The 20,520-nt window shown below is 38.7% G+C and overlaps 1 protein-coding gene across 3 annotated transcripts in view; it reads left to right on the plus strand.

Annotated features, from left to right (window-relative positions):
* LUZP2 (leucine zipper protein 2) overlaps positions 1–20,520 on the plus strand; it is a 447,757-nt gene that overhangs the window by 214,271 nt on the left and 212,966 nt on the right. For 2 of the 3 annotated variants that reach the window (XM_033862644.2, XM_073808718.1), the window contains exons 2-4: positions 3,225–3,342; positions 7,081–7,151; positions 20,284–20,365. In XM_033862644.2, the coding sequence (XP_033718535.1) occupies positions 3,225–3,342; positions 7,081–7,151; positions 20,284–20,365 (271 nt within the window). The remainder of the gene's footprint in view (positions 1–3,224; positions 3,343–7,080; positions 7,152–20,283; positions 20,366–20,520) is intronic. The other variant, XM_033862645.2, reaches the window with a different exon arrangement.

Below are 20,520 nucleotides of genomic sequence, written 5' to 3' on the forward strand. Positions count from 1 at the left end.
CATCTAGAGTACTTTTAATTTCATTTATTGTTTTGTTCATCGTTGCTTGTTTCATCTTTATTTCTTCTAGGTCCTTGTTAAATGTTTCTTGCATTTTGTCCATTCTATTTCCAAGATTTCGGATCATCCTTACTATCATTATTCTGAATTCTTTTTCAGGTAGACTGCCTATTTCCTCTTCATTTGTTAGGTCTGGGGCATTTTGATCTTGCTCCTTTATCTGCTGTGTGTTTTTCTGTCTTCTCATTTTGCTTATCTTACTGTGTTTGGGGTCTTCTTTTTGCAGGCTGCAGGTTTGTAGTTCCCGCTGTTTTTGATGTCTGTCTCCAGTGGCTAAGGTTGGTTCAGTGGGTTGTGTAGGCTTCCTGGTGGAGGGGACTAGTGCCTGTGTTGTGGTGGATGAGGCTGGGTCTTGTCTCTCTAGTGGGCAGGTTCACGTCTGGTGGTGTGTTTTGGGGAGTCTGTGGCCTTATTATGATTTTAGGCAGCCTCTCTGCTAATGGGTGGGGTTGTGTTCCTGTTTTGCTAGTTGTTTGGCATAGGTTGTCCAGCACTGTAGCTTGCTGGTCGTTGAGTGAAGCTGGGTGCTGGTGTTAAGATGGAGGTCTCTGGGAGATTTTCACCCTTTGATATTATGTGGAGCTGGGAGGTCTCTCGTTGACCAGTGTCCTGTAGTTGGCTCTCCTACCTCAGAGGCAGAGCCCTGACTCCTGGCTGGAGCACCAAGAGCCTTTCATCCACACAGCTCAGAATAAAAGGAAGAAAAAGTAGAGAGAATTAGTAGAAGTATGAGGAAAGAAAGAAAGGAAGGAAGGCAGGAAGGAAGGAAGGAAGGAAGAAAGAAAGAAAGAAAGAAAGAAAGAAAGAAAGAAGCAAAGAAGGAAAGAAAGGAGGGAGGGAGGGAGGAAGGAAGGAAGGAGGGAAAGAAGGAAAAAAGACAGAAAGAAAGAAGATACAGTAAAATAAAAGTATAATAAAGTTATTGAATTAAAAATACTTATTTAGAAAAAAAATAAAAGGGACGGATAGAACCTTAGGACAAATGTTGGAAGCAAAGCTATACAGACAAAATCTTACACAGAAGCATACACATACACCCTCACAAAAAGAGGTAAAGGGGAAAAAAATCATAAATCTTGCTCTCAGAGACCACCTCCTCATTTTGGGATGATTCGTTGTCTAAAGGATGGAAGGAAGGAAGGAAAGAAAGGAAGGAAGGAAGAAAGAAAGAAAGAAAGAAAGAAAGAATAATAAAGTTATTTAATTATTAAGAAAAAAATTTTAAAAAAAAACATGGACGGATAGAACCCTAGGGTAAATGGTGGAAGCAAAACTATACAGACAAGATCTCACACAGAAGCATACACATACACATTCACAAAAAGAGGAAAAGGGGAAAAAAATCATAGATCTTGCTCTCGAAGCCCACCTCCCTCCTCAATTTGGGATGACTCGTCTATTCATGTATTCCACAGATGCAGGGTACATCAAGTTGATTGTGGATCTTTAATCCGCTGCCTCTGAGGCTGCTGGGAGAGATTTCCCTTTCTCTTCTTTGTTCTCACAGCTCACAGGGGCTCAGCTTTGGATTTGGCCCTGCCTCTGCGTGTAGGTCGCTGGAGGGCGTCTGTTTTTTGCTCAGGCAGGACGGGGTTAAAGGAGCCGCTGATTCGGGGGCTCTGGCGCACTCAGGCCGGGGGTGGGGGTGGGGAGGGAGGGGCACTGCGTGCGGGGCGGGCCTGCGGCGGCAGAGGCCGGCGTGACGTTGCACCAACCTGAGGCCCGCGGTGCGTTCTTCCGGGGAAGTTGTCCCTGGATTCCGGGAACCTGGCAGTGGCGGGCTGCACAGGTTCCGCGGAAGATGGGTGTGGATAGTTACCTGTGCTCGCACACAGGCCCCTTGGTGGCGGCAGCAGCAGCCTTAGCGTCTCCTGCCCGTCTCTGGGGTCCGCGCTTTTAGCCGCGGCTCGCGCCCATCTCTGGAGTTCCTTTAAGCAGAGCTCTTAAACCCCTCTCCTCGCGCACCAGGAAACAGAGAGGTAAGAAAAAGTCTCTTGCCTCTTCGGCAGGTGCAGACTTTTCCCCGGACTCCCTCCCGGCTAGCCGTGGTGCACTAACCCCTTCAGGCTACGTTCAAGCCGCCAACCCCACACTGACAACTGTTTCCTTGTCTACATTCTTCCCCCACACGTGCACACTTGCTATAATATATATAAATACACACACACACACACACAAATATACACACTACTTGTTCATTCATTCCTTAAGTAGGATCTTAGGGTAGTAACTTTTCTGAGCCCAATCTTTTATATCGGCAAAATTAGAATTACAATACCTGTCTTATTATCTTGCAAAGTCCATACGAGAAAAATGGGAAAAAATGTACATATATATGTATGATAATAAGTGTTTTCTTCCTTGTAATAGAGAACAAGTCTGTTCAAATTTCACTGTAATTACTGTAGTTATTGACTGATTTTTAGAGGTATTTTCTTTAATAGCAATGGAGATTTTGAAAGGGATGCCTTTTCAGTGCACTTCATTCCCTACAAACCAAGGGCGAAGCAAAGCCCCTCCATTCTGCTCTGGTTCCACCCCCAAGTTTGTCCCCCCAGTGTCAGAACCTGTCTATATCTCTGATCTACCTTGGTTCAAATCAAATCTCTTGCTGTAAAACTTCAATGACCTTAGAAAAAAGTGTGTAATGTCATGGAAAATATCTATTTTACAAGAGGTATCTGATAAACTGTTATACATGCAAAAGATGTTCAGTGTTGTTCTGGAAACTGTAGCCTGGATAGTCCTCAATGCAAAATGAAACATTTCTTTAAAAAACTGGTATTTCAATTTTCCCTTTTTAGATGAACTAATAAAAACAAAACATCTGGGCTTCCCTGGTGGTGCAGTGGTTGAGAGTCCGCCTGCCGATGTAGGGGACACGGGTTTGTGCCCCGGTCCGGGAAGATCCCACATGCCGCAGAGCGGCTGGGCTCGTGAGCCATGACCGCTGACCCTGTGTGTCCGGAGCCTGTGCTCCGCAACGGTAGAGGCCACAGCAGTGAGAGGCCCGCGTACCGCAAGAAAAAAAAAAATCCTAGTAATAATTGGTTTCAGTTTATCTAGATTTTGCTTAAAATGCAAGGGTCTGTGATTATGGCCAAAGTGGCTAGAGCCAAGTGAAGGCATTTGGGGGGCCCTCATGCCTTTTCTTTCTGTGTTAGACAGGACTCTGGAGAGCTAGAAAAGCAGCTGAAGCAAGTCTTGAAGGAGCGGAGCACCATCCTCCGCCAGCTGACAAAAACATCAAGAGAACTTGATGGAATTAAAGTCAACCTTCAGGTGAGATGAAAACTAATTTTCTCAGCAGCAAAGGGTAAGGAGTCACCTGGTTTGTCTCAGTGGGTTAACATGTAAAGACTTCTGCATTTTTTTTTACCAGTTTTGAATATATTTCTGGGCTTGAACATGGGAGTTATTATTTATTATTATATGAGCTTTGAAAAGAAATGTCATTTGAAATGCAGTCTGGGAATCTGTGGTTTGCAAATTCAGGAATGAGAAAACTGTGTGCTTGGCAAAGCCATCAATTTCTCACAGTTTCTAAGATCAGTTTGACCCCTGTGTTTCTTATATTACAAAATGATGAAAAGCAGTTATGGCTAAGAGTCATAAATGAATATAGAAATGATCTCCTGAAGAGAACTTTAAATTCCACAAAGGATAGTTCTGAAAATTCTTTAATAAACCTCATTACTAAAATGGGTAAATGCCTTGCAAAGGAAAGTGTCATCTGTGAATATGTATTAGTACTCAGTGAAATCTAAATCAAAAACCAAAGACAAGATCTATATCTGATAAGAAAAGTTTCTGAAATATCTGAGAATATATTTTAATATTTTCCTTTAACATTGTATTTTTGAATACATACTGATACTAAAAGCTTTGTATGTATTATAGGATTTAATTCTCCTAATATATCAATGAGGGTAGGCACTATAAATGTGAGTTTTCTTGTTACACATGAGGAATCATGCTTGAATGTCACAAAGGAAACCAGAGTTTAAATGCAGGCAGTCTGACTCCACAGCCGGTCTGTTAGTTATCGCACTGAACCAAGTTTCTGAACCTTGTGTAATCACCATTGTTCTTAGCTTTTTAGTCCCATGATGATGATTATGGTGTCAGTAAGCACTACAGTTTATTGAATGTGGTCTCTTGTGTTAGGTCCTCTTTCTCCAATTTTTAATTAATTTTCACATGATGATTATGCTATGATTATTATTAGCCTCATTTTACAAGTGAGAAAACAGAGTTAGAAAAGGGCTTGGAATCTGAGAGCACAGAGAAAGTTAGGAGGTGGATCTGGTATTTTGAACCCAATACCCAAGCTCTTGTTCCAGAAGTTGTATTACATCTTGAGAACATGAAAATAGCAGAAAATTTACTCACACTCCAGTAGGATACAGTGACAGGTAGCAAGATGGTAACAGTGCAGGAATAACAGTTCTATGGTAGAAGTTTGCACAGAGCATTAGGGACGCACTGACTAGGATGAAAATGGGTGCATATTGATTTCCATATAGGAAGTTGAGGCCAGAATGCTACCTTTTCATTAAGTAGAAATTCACAAGTTTTATGAGACTTCAAAGAATATTTAAGACACTTGCACCTTCTTAGAGGCATGAAACACCTGGCACGTTGAGAATTTTTCAAGCTTATGGTGAAATAAATGCCCATGAGTGGTCAGTACTTCCAGCCACGACACTCAGTATCTCTATACTAGCAGCCTAAGTTAAGTCAACCTAAGTGTCCATCGACAGATGAATGGATAAAGAAGATGTGGCACATATATACAATGGAATATCACTCAGCCATAGCAGGAAACGAAATTGAGTTATTTGTAGTGAAGTGGATGGACCTAGAGACTGTCATACAGAGTGAAGTAAGTCAGAAAGAGAAAAACAAATACCGTAAATACCGTATGCTAACATATATATAGAATCCAAAAAAAAGATATCGAATTACAGTCTAGGAAATTACTTGAAATAAATGTACAATTTTGTGGAGTTACTGTTTGAAAGGGTAATACATCTATCACTAAATGTAATTGCAATCTTTTAAAATGCCTTTTTTTAATTTTGTGACAGCCATTGTGCAAGGAGTTTTTTATTTAATTTTTATCTTATTAAATCCCCTCAACAAGCTTTTCACAAAATAAGATAATATTTTACTCATTGTACAGTGAGGAAATGAAATTCAAAGAGGCCACAGGAATCTCCCAAAGTCATACATCTAATAAATGTTGATTCCAGGTTTCAAACTCATAGTAAATAAATAAATATATTGCCCATTGTACACATTTTTTTTCATATTTTTTTCCAGTGGGGCTTCATAAAGACATGAGCTTTGAAAGCCTTGTTCATCTCTGTAACCATAGCACCTGGATGGCATCACAATATAGATCCATATACAAACATTGTATTAATTAAGTAGTAGGTATATCAATCTTTGCTATCCTTATAGTCATCAAAATTATTTTCCAAGACATATACCCCACTTCTCTGGACATTGCTGGGGAAATAATAATCAAATACTAATGAGTTCTTCTAATTGGATACATTTTTCAGACCCTCATCTGCATACTTACCCTTTTCATATTTTCATTTCTTCATTTCATGTTTTCTTTTGTTTTTAATTTCTTGAGGATAGTGCCATGCCCTTTTAATCTTTGTTTCCTTCAGAATGCCTGGAGTGTAGCAGATGGTAAAATGAATAAGCATATTTTTATTATACTTTTCACCAAGTGCTTTCACACATCTATTATCCCCTTTGAGTTTTCCAGGAACTGTCTAATGTAGGCTCTTCAAAATTCTCATCCCTGTTTATCACATAAGGAAGTCAAAGTGCAGATTTTGTGACCTGTCCCAGGTCATGTGGCCATGATGCACTTTGAACTGTAAATCCCATGATTGGTGATTTTCCCCCAAACCTGCTTTTTTGTGTTTTACGTCAAGCTACTCTTTTCAAATAAACAGAGCACCTTTTATTGGCTGCCTCCTAATAATGATATCAATCAGTCACTTTAGGGAAAAGGGTTCTCTTGTGATGCTCACCCCACCACATCCATATCAGAATGCTTAACTTACTACATGAAAATTGTTTCTAGCATTAGGCTGAAAAAGTGGTGAAGGCAGACACTATGGCTTTGTTGTTAATTAAATATTAGGTAAGCAACATGTTTGCCATTCTTGTTATTGTCAGTTCCTTACCTGTCATAGCTGCTCTTTTTACAAACAATATTATTGTGTCTGTTTTAACTTTTAATATCAAAAAGGATAGGTCACCCTGTTAAATAATATACTAAGTATAAATAAGAAAGTTTTCAGGGAAGGATTAACGGGTCAGATTCTCTAATGAGAAAAGCTCAGTGGGCTTTTCTCTTTTAATTCAGGGTCTGTCAATGCTGAATTTGCCAGAGTAAATAAACAGTAATGACTGTTTTTTTCTTTAATATACTATCTATACAGAACAGTTACAATTTTAAATGGCCCTAGTTTTTCTATGCATTGTAATGCGTTACTCATAAATAATAAATAGGCCAGACCAAACAGGTGCATGCCATTTGACTGCTTTCATCCTGATGTATTATTACTTAGCTTATTTAGGGAGGCCTTTTATGTCCCCTTGTGTTTGTAGAAACTATGCCAGAACCAGTTTAACATGCCTGCAGAGAACATAGTAAAACTTCAAATGAAGAGCAGAAGATCTGTTTTATATTCACTTATAAAGAGACCTAGGTATTTGGAGAGTACTTTCTCCTCCACTGAACCTCTAAAGGCTGAATCTCAGTTCATTCCCTTTCACTCACTGTGTAGCACTTGCACCACTTGGTGTCATAAATTGTGCATCCTGAGAGCCTATGTGCATCCTGAGAGCCATGGGGACCATCATGGCCTCGTTTGTACATTCTTATTTCAGGGCATAAGTGCAGCCACCCCTTGTGCCATAAACACAAAAGTAAAGTAAGCTTCAATTTATCACATGAATAAGACTTCCTTTTCCCACTTTTCTTATCAGAATTTGAAAAACGATGAGAAATCTGCCAAAACTGATGTTCAGAAGCTTCTGGAAATAGGTCAGAAACAAAGGTAAGGCTGTGTTTTCCTTTTATTTTCTTAGTTCTTTTCCTCCATAGCCAAACTCCATTCAGAGACTTCACAAGAATAAGTTTATTCTAAATGCATTCATTTCTTTATATTCTTACTTACACTTTAATGTATAAGAATCTTGTTCAAATGTAAATCCTTATAAAATAAGTGTAGGGTGGCTCTTGAGATTCTGCATTTCTAACACGTTCCCTGGTGATGGGTGATCCCGATACTGATGCTGCTTGTCTGCAGATCTCAATTCAACCGTTAAGGATCTGGAGTACTTTCCTTTATCGTCCCACTAAGATGGGCCCACATAAGTCTGCCCATCAATAGATCCAATAACAATGACATCAGTGGGCCTTTGTTTTTTTTTTTTTTTTTTTTTTCAGATTCTGTGATCTGAAGTTTATAACTTGTAGAGGACTTTGGCCTTTTTTAATAGTATCAAAACTTGATCGTGGCGATAGTGGTGGGGGGTGGTAAGAAATGGGGTAAACTTAATGCAGTAGAATTGGAACAGTTTTATTATTGTTGCCGTGTTTATTTTGGAAGGAAGTGAACTATGAGCTAGATTTCTATGCAGTATTAAAAAAACTATATGACTTGAAATTGCTTCTCAAGGAAAAAAAAAAAGCCAAGGTATTTTAAGGTAGAAACAAGCCAGCATTTGTTATTTGTTATACGTTTACTAGAGGCTCTACTAGATGCTTTATATTTTTTTTTCTTGTTTCAACACCACAAGTATAGATTAAATATTATTGTCCCCATTCAGTAAATGGGAAATTATTGCTCAAAATGCTTAAGTGAATTGATGAGAGTTGTGTTAATTGGAATTTGCTCTGCTGTGTCTTACCCATAGCCATACCCTTTCAAGATAGTTTACTGATTCAAATCAAAAAGCTGTTTAAAAAGTTGACAGATGCTACACTATGTAGTCCCTTCTCACCATCTTCTATCTTCTCCACTGTCCTTGCCTCTTGACCCAGAAACCTCATGGCATTGAGGCAATGACATGTTAAAAATCAAATCAAGCATCTTATATTGACTCTTGTTATTATTTAAATGGAATCATTATTTATTGAACATGAAATTCTCTCCAAAGTCCAGTATTAAAAAGATGTCATATAAAATATGGGTCTGAGCATGTTTCCAAAATTACATGATTTTAAATTATTTTATTCGTTTGAAATAATCCACTTTTTAAAACACCTGTGCTCAATATCACACAAGTATATGTGATTCACTGAGTTAGTGGAGAATTATAAACAATATTTTTCAATAGAAATAGCTAGTCAAAATGTTACCAAGCCTAAGCTTGTACTGCTCCCTGCACAACAGGCCAGTAATCAAGAGACGAGTTCTTGAGACAAGAAATAGTGACTTTATTCAGAAAGCCATAAAAACCGAGAAGATCATGGGCTTGTGCCCCAAAGAACCATCTCGCCTGAGTTAGAATTCAGGCTCCTTTTATATACTAAAACGGCAGCCTCCGGAGGGCATGTGTTACTTTTTTCTTCCCTGCAGTCACTCACAGGTAGACCTGGTCAGGATGTTTCCTGTGAGCTAAACAAAGGTATTTTAGCTTAATGCTCATTACCTGGGATGCAGGGTTCCCAGAGATGGACCGTTATGTATAATTTAAGCTTATAGGCAACATCCCTTTAGTGATCAACTTGTAATAGAATACAAAATGTTCTTCCCTATTACAAAAACAGACCAAGAGTCATTGAAAATTATCACTTCTTGTAGAGTCTTCCATGTTGGGAAAAGATAATAAACAAAAACATAAAAATAGAAATGACTTTGGCATAATGCATGTGCAATACCAGTGAGAGGGTTGCAGTGACTGAAGAAGACAGATTGAGTCAGGAAAGATCAGAAAATAAAGCTGTTGTGCATAGACTGGGACCACTCAAAGGTTAGCTCAGTGTGGACTTAAGCATAAGCAGCAGAAAACCCATTCATGTAGCTCTGTAAAAGAATGATATAATTAAAGAATTATATTAGGGGAATTATTCTGACAACATTGTTCAAGGCAGAAAGAAAGAGACATAGACCAGGTTGAGGAAAGGTCCCCTAGAGAAGAGACAGAGACATCTCATCAGTGAGGACCATGGAGTGAAAGAGCAACAAAATCAGTCTTTCTTTATTGCAGGAGAGACACAGATGAAGAGACAGCCTTATGCATGATGTGAATAAGGAAAAACCTGTTCTTTTAGCTTACTGATATTTTCTTAAATTATCTATGGTTGTTTCTACATGACACACAAAATATCCAGGCAAATGAGGAAAAACATGGTTGGAGTTATTAAGAATTAAAGGCCATCATCTCTACATTTGGCATGGTATACAGATAGCCAGATGATGGACCAAGTTTTTCAATGAATGTGTTAAATGGAGCATATATTTTGCTATTGTGATTTCAAAGTTTTATCCAAAATTATAAAATTTGTTAAAATGCATAACTTGTATAATGTACACAAAGTCAGCATGGAAAATTCAATAAATCCTAACAATAGGTGATTTCTCAAAAGTATAATACATTTGATATATTAGTTTTTGCTGTTTAGTTAGAGTTATAAAAATCATGGTTATCTGAATGTGAAGGAGGCTATATATCTCATTTCCAAAATAAAAGAGATTAATAACAGTAAAAGAGAAAAAAAGTTATCTCAGACTATAAAAAGTATTAACTGATGGCAAATTTAGAAGTATTATCATAGCCTGAAAGACTAAAATGTGTTGCAGATGCCATATACACCCAGTTCTCAGTAACTACATGTCCTCTGGGATCCTTGTCACCTGGCCCTTACCTGGCGAAGTAGTCCCTAGAAGTCATGCTGCTTTTATGTGTCTCTGACATCACGGGCTACAGTTAATTACCTCATAGGTGTCTCTACCAAAACAAAACTGAATCAGTTAGAATTTCCTTCTTGGAATTGTAACCAACAGGCAACTAATAAAGTCCCTCTGTGTAGCTGTACTAGATTGTAAGTAAGTAAACGCAGAGGATATGGCATGGTCGTAAACAACCAGGTAGTGAGAGCAGCATGTCTTTCTGCCAAAGAGGTACAGAGAAAGTAATGTGTATATGTGTGTTTGTGTGTGTAGTGTACGTGTGTGCGTGTGCACATGCACGCATACTTTTACATGAGAAGGAGAAAGTTGCATTGACTCTTGATTGTTACATTTCAGAAATATTTAGACAGCTTAGGTAATATTCATAGAAGTGTCCTCCGGTTGATGGAGAGACTTTTAAGCCATACTATGTGAAGAGTGAGAGTAAGTAACCAAAAAATAGAGACCCTGGGAGATAGGCGAGTACCCTGAAGTTTCTGAAAAGCTGTCTTGAAAATAAAAAGGAATAAAACATTTTACTCTCTACGGTGGATGGTGGGTAGAGATTTTGAGAAGGCAGTTTTGGACTCTGTGTACTAATGGATTTTAGTATATCGAGTTCTCTGTAAAGGAAAAGAATGCCTGAAATAGTGGCAAGGTTTCTATCTGTGATGTTATGACAGTACAATCTGGTAACCACATGAAAAGAATACCTTCCTGTAGGGTGAGGTATTTTTATATTTATAATTGGGGATGGAAGGTGTGTGAAACAGCTGCCTTTTAAAATCCCTTGTAACCATGAAATTCTATGGTAAAATGTACTCAACATCTGAGAAACCCCATCACAGTGTCGCTGGAGGCAACAGTTCTTTAGAATTCAAGCTTCAGTTTAGTGCCAAATAGAGCCCAAGAGTAGCTCTACATAGTTTGTGCAAATCCCATTTGGTGGAGGGGGGGTGGTCGGAGTAGAACTGAGCAAGTTGTGGGACAGGAGTTTGGGGCCACCTAAAGCATGGGAGCAGTGAGAATGTGCAGAAATACGTCTGAAAAAGGAGATGGAGAGGTTCCGAAGTTTCAAAAGTCCCGCTTTGCCATTCTGTCTGATAGCTTTCCTCGCCATGAAAATGAGAATTCTGTACCTTCTCCAGCTCTTAACAGTTTTTGCAACTTATTTTTTTCTTACTCCCTATTGCCTATAGATGTCAGTATGTGGACATTTTTGAATATATATACATATATAAACACTTATTTTAATTTTTATAAAATATATGAATTTTATCATTTAATTTTAAAATATATGTATCACTTTAAAATAAAAATGAGAATTTTAAAACCCAGAAATAACAAATAAGTATTACAAGATTTTATTATAACTTTTTTCTAGTTGGAAATATAATAGTCCTATTGCATTTTTATTCAGTACTTGTTGAAGATCTGAGTGTTAGGAATAGAATGTAGATCCTTCCTTCTTTCTTTCTCTCTGTCTGTCTCCCTCAATAGGGGTAGTATAATGACTCTCTAGAATTTGAGCGCATAGTCTGCAAAACACAATTCCACCACCTCTTTATGTATCAGTTTTCCATTTTATGGACTGCCTGGTATACTGTAAGCCTACAATATATGTAAATATTACTATTATTTTGTATTATATTATGCCACGCATGCTCTTTGTGGAAAATATCAGGAGAAATAATGGAAGTCTACATGTGAAACAATTCTGATAAATAAAACCGGTTTGAGGCCGTAATGGAAGCTGAGAATTAAAATCCACTTTAAGCAAAAGCATGTTAAAGCTTTACCCAAACAAGCATAAATCATCTAAAAACCAAAGTGACTGTAATTATTTTATAACTTGTTCCTGTTATACGTTGCCTTGATAAACAAAATCCAGATTGACTCCAGCGATCGTATAGACTCTCATGGATATTCCTAAAATTGAAACTGGGACCTAATAGTTTCTAGAGTAATCATTAAATCCTTCTGGATGAAAGAGCAGCTTGTTGTTGTGCAGGATGTGGTGGTCAAAGAATGAACACAGGGACCTCAAGTGGTGCCAGTGGTTGTGATAATGGTTTCGTGTATTACGTGATTATTTTCCAGGCATTTGCTAAGCATTTTGCCTATATTACATCTTCTAAACCTCACTATAAACCTATGAGGTAGTTCTATTATTGTGCCCATTTATAGGTGAAAAAAAAAAAAAAAAAGAGTCTAAGAACATGCTTTCCTATCCCATACTCTCTTTATTGTGGCTACACACCAAGAAAATATTTTTGTTCCAGAAGTTGTCTTTTTGCTCCAGACTGGGAAATTTAGTTTGTCTGCTGGTAAGACTAGAAGAGGTTTCTGTTTGGTTGTTGCTGTTGCGTTGAAGGATTTTATTCCTTTAGCTATACTTAACACACACCTACACACACACTCACTCATATACTGTAATCTGCTATCTGAACTTTTTTTTTTTACATCTTTATTGGAGTATAATTGCTTTACAATGGTGTTTTAGTTTCTGCTTTATAACAAAGTGAATCAGTTATACATACACATATGTTCCCATATCTCTTCCCTCTTGCATCTCCCTCCCTCCCACCCTCCCTATCCCATACCTCTAGGTGGTCACAAAGCACCTAGCTGATCTCCCTGTGCTATGCGGCCGCTTCCCACTAGCTAGCTATTTTACGTTTGGTAGTGTATATATGTCCATGCCACTCTCTCACTTTGTCACAGCTTACCCTTCCCCCTCCCCATATCCTCAAGCCCATTCTCTAGTAGGTCTATGTCTTTATTCCTTTCTTACCCCTAGATTCTTCATGACTTATTTTTTTTTAAATTCTATAAATATGTGTTAGCATATGGTATTTGTCTTTCTCTTTCTGACTTACTTCACTCTGTATGACAGACTCTAGGTCCATCAACCTCATTACAAATAGCTCAATTTCGTTTTTTTTTATGGCTGAGTAATATTCCATTGTATATATATGCCACATCTTCTTTATCCATTCATCTGATGATGGACACTTAGGTTGTTACCATCTCCTGGCTATTGTAAATAGAGCTGCAATGAACATTTTGGTACATGACTCTTTTTGAATTATGGTTTTCTCAGGATATATGCCCAGTTGTGGAATTGCTGGGTCATATGGTAGTTCTATTTGTAGTTTTTAAGGAACCTACGTACTGTTCTCCATAGTGGTTGTACCAATTCACCTTCCCACCAGCAATGCAAGAGTGTTCCCTATTCTCCACACCCTCTCCAGCATTTATTGTTTCTAGATTTTTTGATGATGGCCATTCTGACTGGTGTGAGATGATATCTCATTGTAGTTTTGATTTGCATTTCTCTAATGATTAATGATGTTGAGCATTCTTTCATGTGTTTGTTGGCAGTCTGTATATCTTCTTTGGAGAAATGTCTATTTAGGTCTTCTGCCCATTTTTGGATTGCGTTGTTTGTTTTTTTGTTATTAAGCTGCATGAGCCGCTTGTAAATTCTGGAGATTAATCCTTTGTCAGTTGCTTCATTTGCAAATATTTTCTCCAATTCTGAGGGTTGTCTTTTCGTCTTGTTTATGGTTTCCTTTGCTGTGCAAAAGCTTTTAAGTTTCATTAGGTCCCATTTGTTTATTTTTGTTTTTATTTACATTTCTCTCTGAGGTGGGTCAATAAGGATCTTGCTGTGATTTATGTCATAGAGTGTTCTGCCTATGTTTTCCTCTAAGAGTTTGATAGTTTCTGGCCTTACATTTAGGTCTTTAATCCATTTTGAGCTTATTTTTGTGTATGGTGTTAGGAAGTGATCTAATCTCATACTTTTACATGTACCTGTTCAGTTTCCCCAGCACCACTTATTGAAGAGGCTGTCCTTTCTCCACTGGACATTCCTGCCTCCTTTATTAAAGATAAGGTGACCATATGTGCGTGGGCTGATCTCTGGTATTTCTATCCTGTTCCATTGACCTATATTTCTGTTTTTGTGCCAGTACCATAGTGTCTTGATTACTGTAACTTTGTAGTAAACTCTGAAGTCAGGGAACCTGATTCCTCCAGCTCCGTTTTTTGTTCTCAAGATTGCTTTGGCTATTCGGGGTCTCTTGTGTTTCCATACAAATTGTGAATTTTTTTGTTCTAGTTCTGTGAAAAATGCCAGTGGTAGTTTGACAGGGATTGCATTGAATCTGTAGATTGCTTTGGGTAGTAGAGTCATTTTCACAATGTTGATCCTTCCAATCCAAGAACATGGTATATCTCTCCATCTATTTGTATCATCTTTAATTTCTTTCATTAGTGTCTTATAATTTTCTGCATACAGGTCTTTTGTCTCCTTAGATAGGTTTATTCCTAGATATTTTATTCTTTTTGTTGCAATGGTAAATGGGAGTGTTTTCTTGATTTCACTTGCAGATTTGTCATCATTAGTGTATAGGAATACCAGAGATTTCTGTGCATTAATTTTGTATCCTGCTACTTTACCAAATTCATTGATTAGCTCTAGTAGTTTTCCGGTAGCATCTTTCGGATTCTCTATGTATAGTATCATGTCATCTGCAAACAGTGACAGCTTTACTTCTTCTTTTCTGATTTGGATTCCTTTTATTTCCTTTTCTTCTCTGATTGCTGTGGCTAAAACTTCCAAAACTTTATTGAATAAAAGTGGTGAGAGTGGGCATCCTTGTCTTCTTCCTGATCTTAGTGGAAATGCTCTCAGTTTTTCACCTTTGAGGACGATGTTGGCTGTAGGTATGTCATATATGGCCTTTATTATGTTGAGGAAAGTTCCCTCTATGCCTACTTTCTGGAGGGTTTTTATCATAAATGGGTGTTGAATTTTGTCAAAAGCTTTCTGTGCATCTATTGAGATGACCATATGGTTTTTCTCCTTCAATTTGTTAATATGGTGTATCATGTTGATTGATTTGCGTATATTGAAGAATCCTTGCATTCCTGGAATAAACCCCACTTGATCATGGTGTATGATCCTTTATGTGCTGTTGGATTCTGTTTGCTAGTATTTTGTTGAGGATTTTTGCATCTATGTTCATCAGTGATATTGGCCTGTAGTTTTCTTTCTTTGTGACATCCTTGTCTGGTTTTGGTATCAAGGTGATGGTGGCCTCGTAGAATGAATTTGGGAGTGTTCCTCCCTCTTCTATATTTTGGAAGAGTTTGAGAAGGATAGGTATTAGCTCTTCTCTAAATGTTTGATAGAATTCGCCTGTGAAACCATCTGGTCCTGGGCTTTTGTTTGTTGGAAGATTTTTAATCACAGTTTCAATTTCAGTGCTTGTGATTGGTCTGTTCATATTTTCTATTTCTTCCTGATTCAGTCTTGGCAGGTTGTGCATTTCTAAGAATTTGTCCATTTCTTCCAGATTGTCCTTTTTATTGGCATAGAGTTGCTTGTAGTAGTCTCTCATGATCTTTTGTATTTTTGCAGTGTCAGTTGTTACTTCTCCTTTTTCATTTCTAATTCTATTGATTTGAGTCTTCTCCCTATTTTTCTTGATGAGTCTGGCTAATGGTTTGCCAATTTTGTTTATCGTCTTAAAGAACCAGCTTTTAGTATTATTGATCTTTGCTATCGTTTCCTTCATTTATTTTTCATTTATTTCTGATCTGATTTTTATGATTTCTTTCCTTCTGCTAACTTTGGGGTTTTTTTCTTCTTCTTTCTCTAATTGCTTTAGGTGCAAGGTTAGGTTTTTTATTCGAGATGTTTCCTGTTTCTTAAGGTAGGATTGTATTGCTATAAACTTCCCTCTTATAACTGCTTTTGCTGCATCCCATAGGTTTTGGGTCGTCGTGTCTCCATTGTCATTTGTTTCCAGGTATTTTCTGATTTCCTCTTTGATATCTTCAGTGGTCACTTCATTATTAAGTAGTGTACTGTTTAGCCTCCATGTGTTTTTATTTTTTACAGATCTTTTCCTGTAATTGATATCTATTCTCATAGTGCTGTGGTCAGAAAACATCCTTGATACAGTTTCAATTTTCTTAAATTTTCCAAGGCTTGACTTGTGACCCAAGATGTGATCTATCATGGAGAATGTTCCATGAGCACTTGAGAAAAATGTGTATTCTGTTGTTTTGGGATGGAATGTCCTATAAATATCAATTAAGTCCATCTTGTTTAATGTATCACTTAAAGCTTGTGTTTCCTTATTGATTTTCATTTTGGATGATCTGTCCATGGGTGAAAGTGGGGTGTTAAAGTCCCCTACTATGAATGTGTTACTGTCAATTTCCCCTTTTATGGCTGTTAGTATTTGCCTTATGTATTGAGGTGCTCCTATGTTAGGTGCATAAATATTTACAATTGTTATATCTTCTTCTTGGATCAATCCCTTGATCATTATGTAGTGTCCCTCTTTGTCTCTTCTAATAGTCTTTATTTTAAAGTCTATCTTGTCTGATATGAGAATTGCTACTCCAGCTTTCTTTTGGTGTCCATTTTCATGGAATATCTTTTTCCATTCCCTTACTTTCAGTGTGTATGTGTCTCTAGGTCTGAAGTGGGTCTCTTGTAGATAGCATATATATGGGTCTTGTTTTTCTATCCATTCAGCCAGTCTGTGTCTTTTGGTGGGAGCATTTAATCCATTTACATTTAAGGTAATTATCGATATGTATGTTCCTATTCCCATTTTCTTAATTGTTTTGGGTTCGTTATTATAGGTCTTTTCCTTCTCTTGTGTTTCTTGCCTAGAGAAGATCCTTTAGCATTTGTTGTAAAGCTGGTTTGGTGGTGCTGAACTCTCTCAGCTTTTACTTGTCTGTAAAGGTTTTAATTTCTCCATCAAATCTGAACGACATCCTTGCTGGGTAAAGTAATCTTGGTTGTAGGTTTTTCTCCTTCATCACTTTAAATATGTCCTGCCACTCCCTTCTGGCTTGCAGAGTTTCTGCTGAAAGATCAGCTGTTAACCTTATGGGGATTCCCTTGTTTGTTATTTGTTGTTTTTCCCTTGCTGCTTTTAATATGTTGTCTTTGTATTTAATTTTTGACAGTTTGATTAATATGTGTCTTGGCATATTTCTCCTTGGATTTATCCTGTATGGGACTCTCTGTGCTTCTTGGGCTTGATTAACTATTTCCTTTCCCATATTAGGGAAGTTTTCAACTATAATCTCTTCATATATTTTCTCAGTCCCTTTCTTTTTCTCTTCTTCTGGAACCCATATAATTCGAATGTTGGTACGTTTAATGTTGTCCCAGGTGTCTCTGAGACTGTCCTCAATTCTTTTCATTGTTTTTTCTTTGTTCTGCTCTGCAGTAGTTATTTGCACTATTTTATCTTCCAGGTCACTCATCCGTTCTTCTCCCTCAATTATTCTGCTATTGATCCCTTCTACAGTATTTTTAATTTCATTTATTGTGTTGTTCATTGTCATTTGTTTCATCTTTAGTTCTTCTAGGTCCTTGTTAAATGTTTCTTGCATTTTGTCTATTCTATTTCCAAGTTTTTGGATCATCTTTACTATCATTATTATGAATTCTTTTACAGGTAGACTGCCTATTTCCTCTTCGTTTGTTACGTCTGGTGGGTTTTTATCTTGCTCCTTCATATGCTGTGTGTTTTTCTGTCTTGTTATTCTGCTTATCTTACTGTGTTTGGGGTCTCCTTTTTGCAGGCTGCAGGTTCGTAGTTCCCGTTGTTTTTGATGTCTTTCTTCAGTGGCTAAGATTGGTTCAGTGGTTTGTGTAGGCTTCCTGGTGGAGGGGACTAGTGTCTGTGTTCTGGTGGATGAGGCTGGATTTTGTCTTTCTGGTGGGCAGGTCAACGTCTGGTGGTGTGTTTTGGGGTGTCTGTGGCCTTATTATGATTTTAGGCAGCCTCTCTGCTGATGGGTGGGGTTGTGTTCCTGTCTTGCTAGTTGTTTGGCATAGGGTGTCCAGCACTGTAGCTTGCTGGTCATTGAGTGAATCTGGGTGTTGGTGTTGAGATGGAGATCTTTGGGAGATTTTCCCCGTTTGATATTACGTGGAGCTGGGAGGTCCCTTGTGGACCAGTGTCCTGAAGTTGACTCTCCCACCTCAGAGGCACAGCACTGACTCCTGGCTGTAGCACCAAGAGTCTTTCATCCACACGGCTCAGAATAAAAGGGAGAAAAAGTAAAAAGAAAGGAAGAAAGAGGATAAAATAAAATAAATAAAGATAAAATAAAATAAAGTTATTAAAATAAAAAATAATTATTAAGAAAAAAATTTTTTAAATCGTAATAACAAAACATGGATGGATAGAACCCTAGGACAAATGGTGAAAGCAAAGCTATACAGACAAAACTCACACAGAATCATACACATACACACTCACAAAAAGAGAAAAAGGTGAAAAAAATAATAAATCTTGCTCTCAAAGTCCACGTCCTCAATTTGGGATGATTTGTTGTCTATTCAGGTATTCCACAGGTGCAGGGTACATCAAGTTGATTGTGTTGATTTAATCCGCTGCTCCTGAGGCTGCTGGGAGAGATTTCCCTTTCTCTTCTTTGTTCGCACAGCTCCCGGTGTTCAGCTTTGGATTTGGCCCCGCCTCTGCGTGTAGGTCGCCTCTTCTTCACTCAGACAGGACGGGGTTAAAGTAGCCGGCTGATTCTGGGTCACTGGCTCACTCAGGCCGGGGAGAGGGAGGGGCATAGAGTGCGGGGCGGGCCTGCAGCGCTAGAGACCTGCATGACGTTGCACGAGCCTGAGGTGCGCCGTGCGTTCTCCTGGGGAAGTTGTCCCTGGATCCCGGGACCCTGGCAGTGGCGGGCTGCACAGGCTCCCAGGAGGGCCAGTGTGGAGAGTGACCTGTGCTCGCACACAGGCTTCTTGGTGGCGGCAGCAGCAGCCTTAGCGTTTCATGCCCGTTTCTGGCGTCCGCGCTGTTAGCGGCAGCTCGCGCCTGTCTCTGGAGCTCCTTTAAGTAGCGGTCTTAATCCCCTCTCCTTGCGCACCAGGAAACAAAGAGGGAAGTGCTAAGTCTCTTGCCTCTTCAGCAGGTCCAGACTTTTTCCCGGTCTCCCTCCCGGCTAGCCGTGGTGCACTAACCCCTACAGGCTGTGTTCACGCCGCCAACCCCAGTCCTCTCCCTGCGCTCCGACCGAAGCCCAAGCCTCAGCTCCCAGGCCCGCCCGCCCCGGCGGGTGAGCAGACAAGCCTCTCAGGCTGATGAGTGCTGGTCGGCACCGATCCTTTGTGCGGGAATCACTCCACTTTGCCCGCCGCAACCCTGTTGCTGCGCTCTCCACGGCCCTGAAGCTCCCCCCTCTGCCACCCGCAGTCTCCGCCCTCGAAGGGGCTTCCTAGTCTGTGGAAACCTTTCCTCCTTCACAGCTCCCTTCCACTGGTGCAGGTCCCATCCCTATCCTTTTGTCTCTGTTTTTCCTTTTTTCTTTTGCCCTACTCAGGTACGTGGGGAGTTTCTTGCCTTTTGGAGGGGTCTTCTGCCAGTGTTCAGTAGGTGTTCTGTAGGAGTTGTTCCACGTGTAGATGTATATCTGGTGTATCTGTGGGGAGGAAGGTGATCTCCACGTCTTACTCTTCCGCCATCTTTCCCCTCTCCCCTATCTGAACTTTTTGAAGTGATAGCTTAGGTGATAAAATGAAGGCACAGTAATATAATAAAATTTGTTATGATTGAGAAAATCCTGAACCCTTGAGAGGAATTCATATTTATGAAAATATTTATATTTTTAATGTGAGACAGGGTCCTTATGTCCTACTGAACTTGAGACACAATATGTATATATGTGCAGATGTATTTTTTATTATCTCCAATAAATGAGGCAGCTTTCGCATTAAATATACGTCTTTTTTCTCTTTGTTTTTACAAAAAGTCTCAGACCTTATACAGGATGTCTAGAACACAGTGCTTTAGAATTAGTTAATGTAGAGCATCCAAGGGAATGATAATTTTATCCCATCAACAAGTCTATGTTAACTTTTTTTCTAAACAGCATGTTCACACCCTGGCATGCTGTCACTAAAATTAGCTTTCTAACTCTAATTATTATATCGATTTGATTTAACACATTATGCAGCTCACAGATGATTCACACAGTAGGATTCTTATAAGACACAATAGTAAGGCAATTTCCCTTAAATACAGCTTGCTTTTAGTGCTTGCATGGGAGAGAAGACTCTTTATTACCAGAGTCCTGAGATACATCTTGTATGTTTAACCGTGGCTGTATATATTCTAGTTATGTTTCCCAAATGTATATATACAGCAAAACCTCCTTTCATCGTGTAAATAGGAAATAAGAGATTTATATGATGTCTCTCTTTTGCTCTCTATTTTCTACTAAACAGAGAACAAATGAAGTCTCTCCAGGAGGCCCTGGAAAATCAGCTTAAAGAGACAACTGAGAAAGCAGAAAAACAGCAGGCTACTGTAAGTGTTTCTCTTCTGTGTCCTTTGCTTTGGGCCTGGAAAATTGTTAACTTTTTTCCCTAAAATCATTATGGAACAAATACACCTGTGACAAATATAAATGAAAGTATAATGAAAACAACACAATCAACAAGATTACAAAAATACTTAGCAGC

This window comes from Tursiops truncatus, chromosome 8 (assembly GCF_011762595.2).
Source record: "Tursiops truncatus isolate mTurTru1 chromosome 8, mTurTru1.mat.Y, whole genome shotgun sequence".
Classification (NCBI taxonomy): domain Eukaryota; kingdom Metazoa; phylum Chordata; class Mammalia; order Artiodactyla; family Delphinidae; genus Tursiops; species Tursiops truncatus.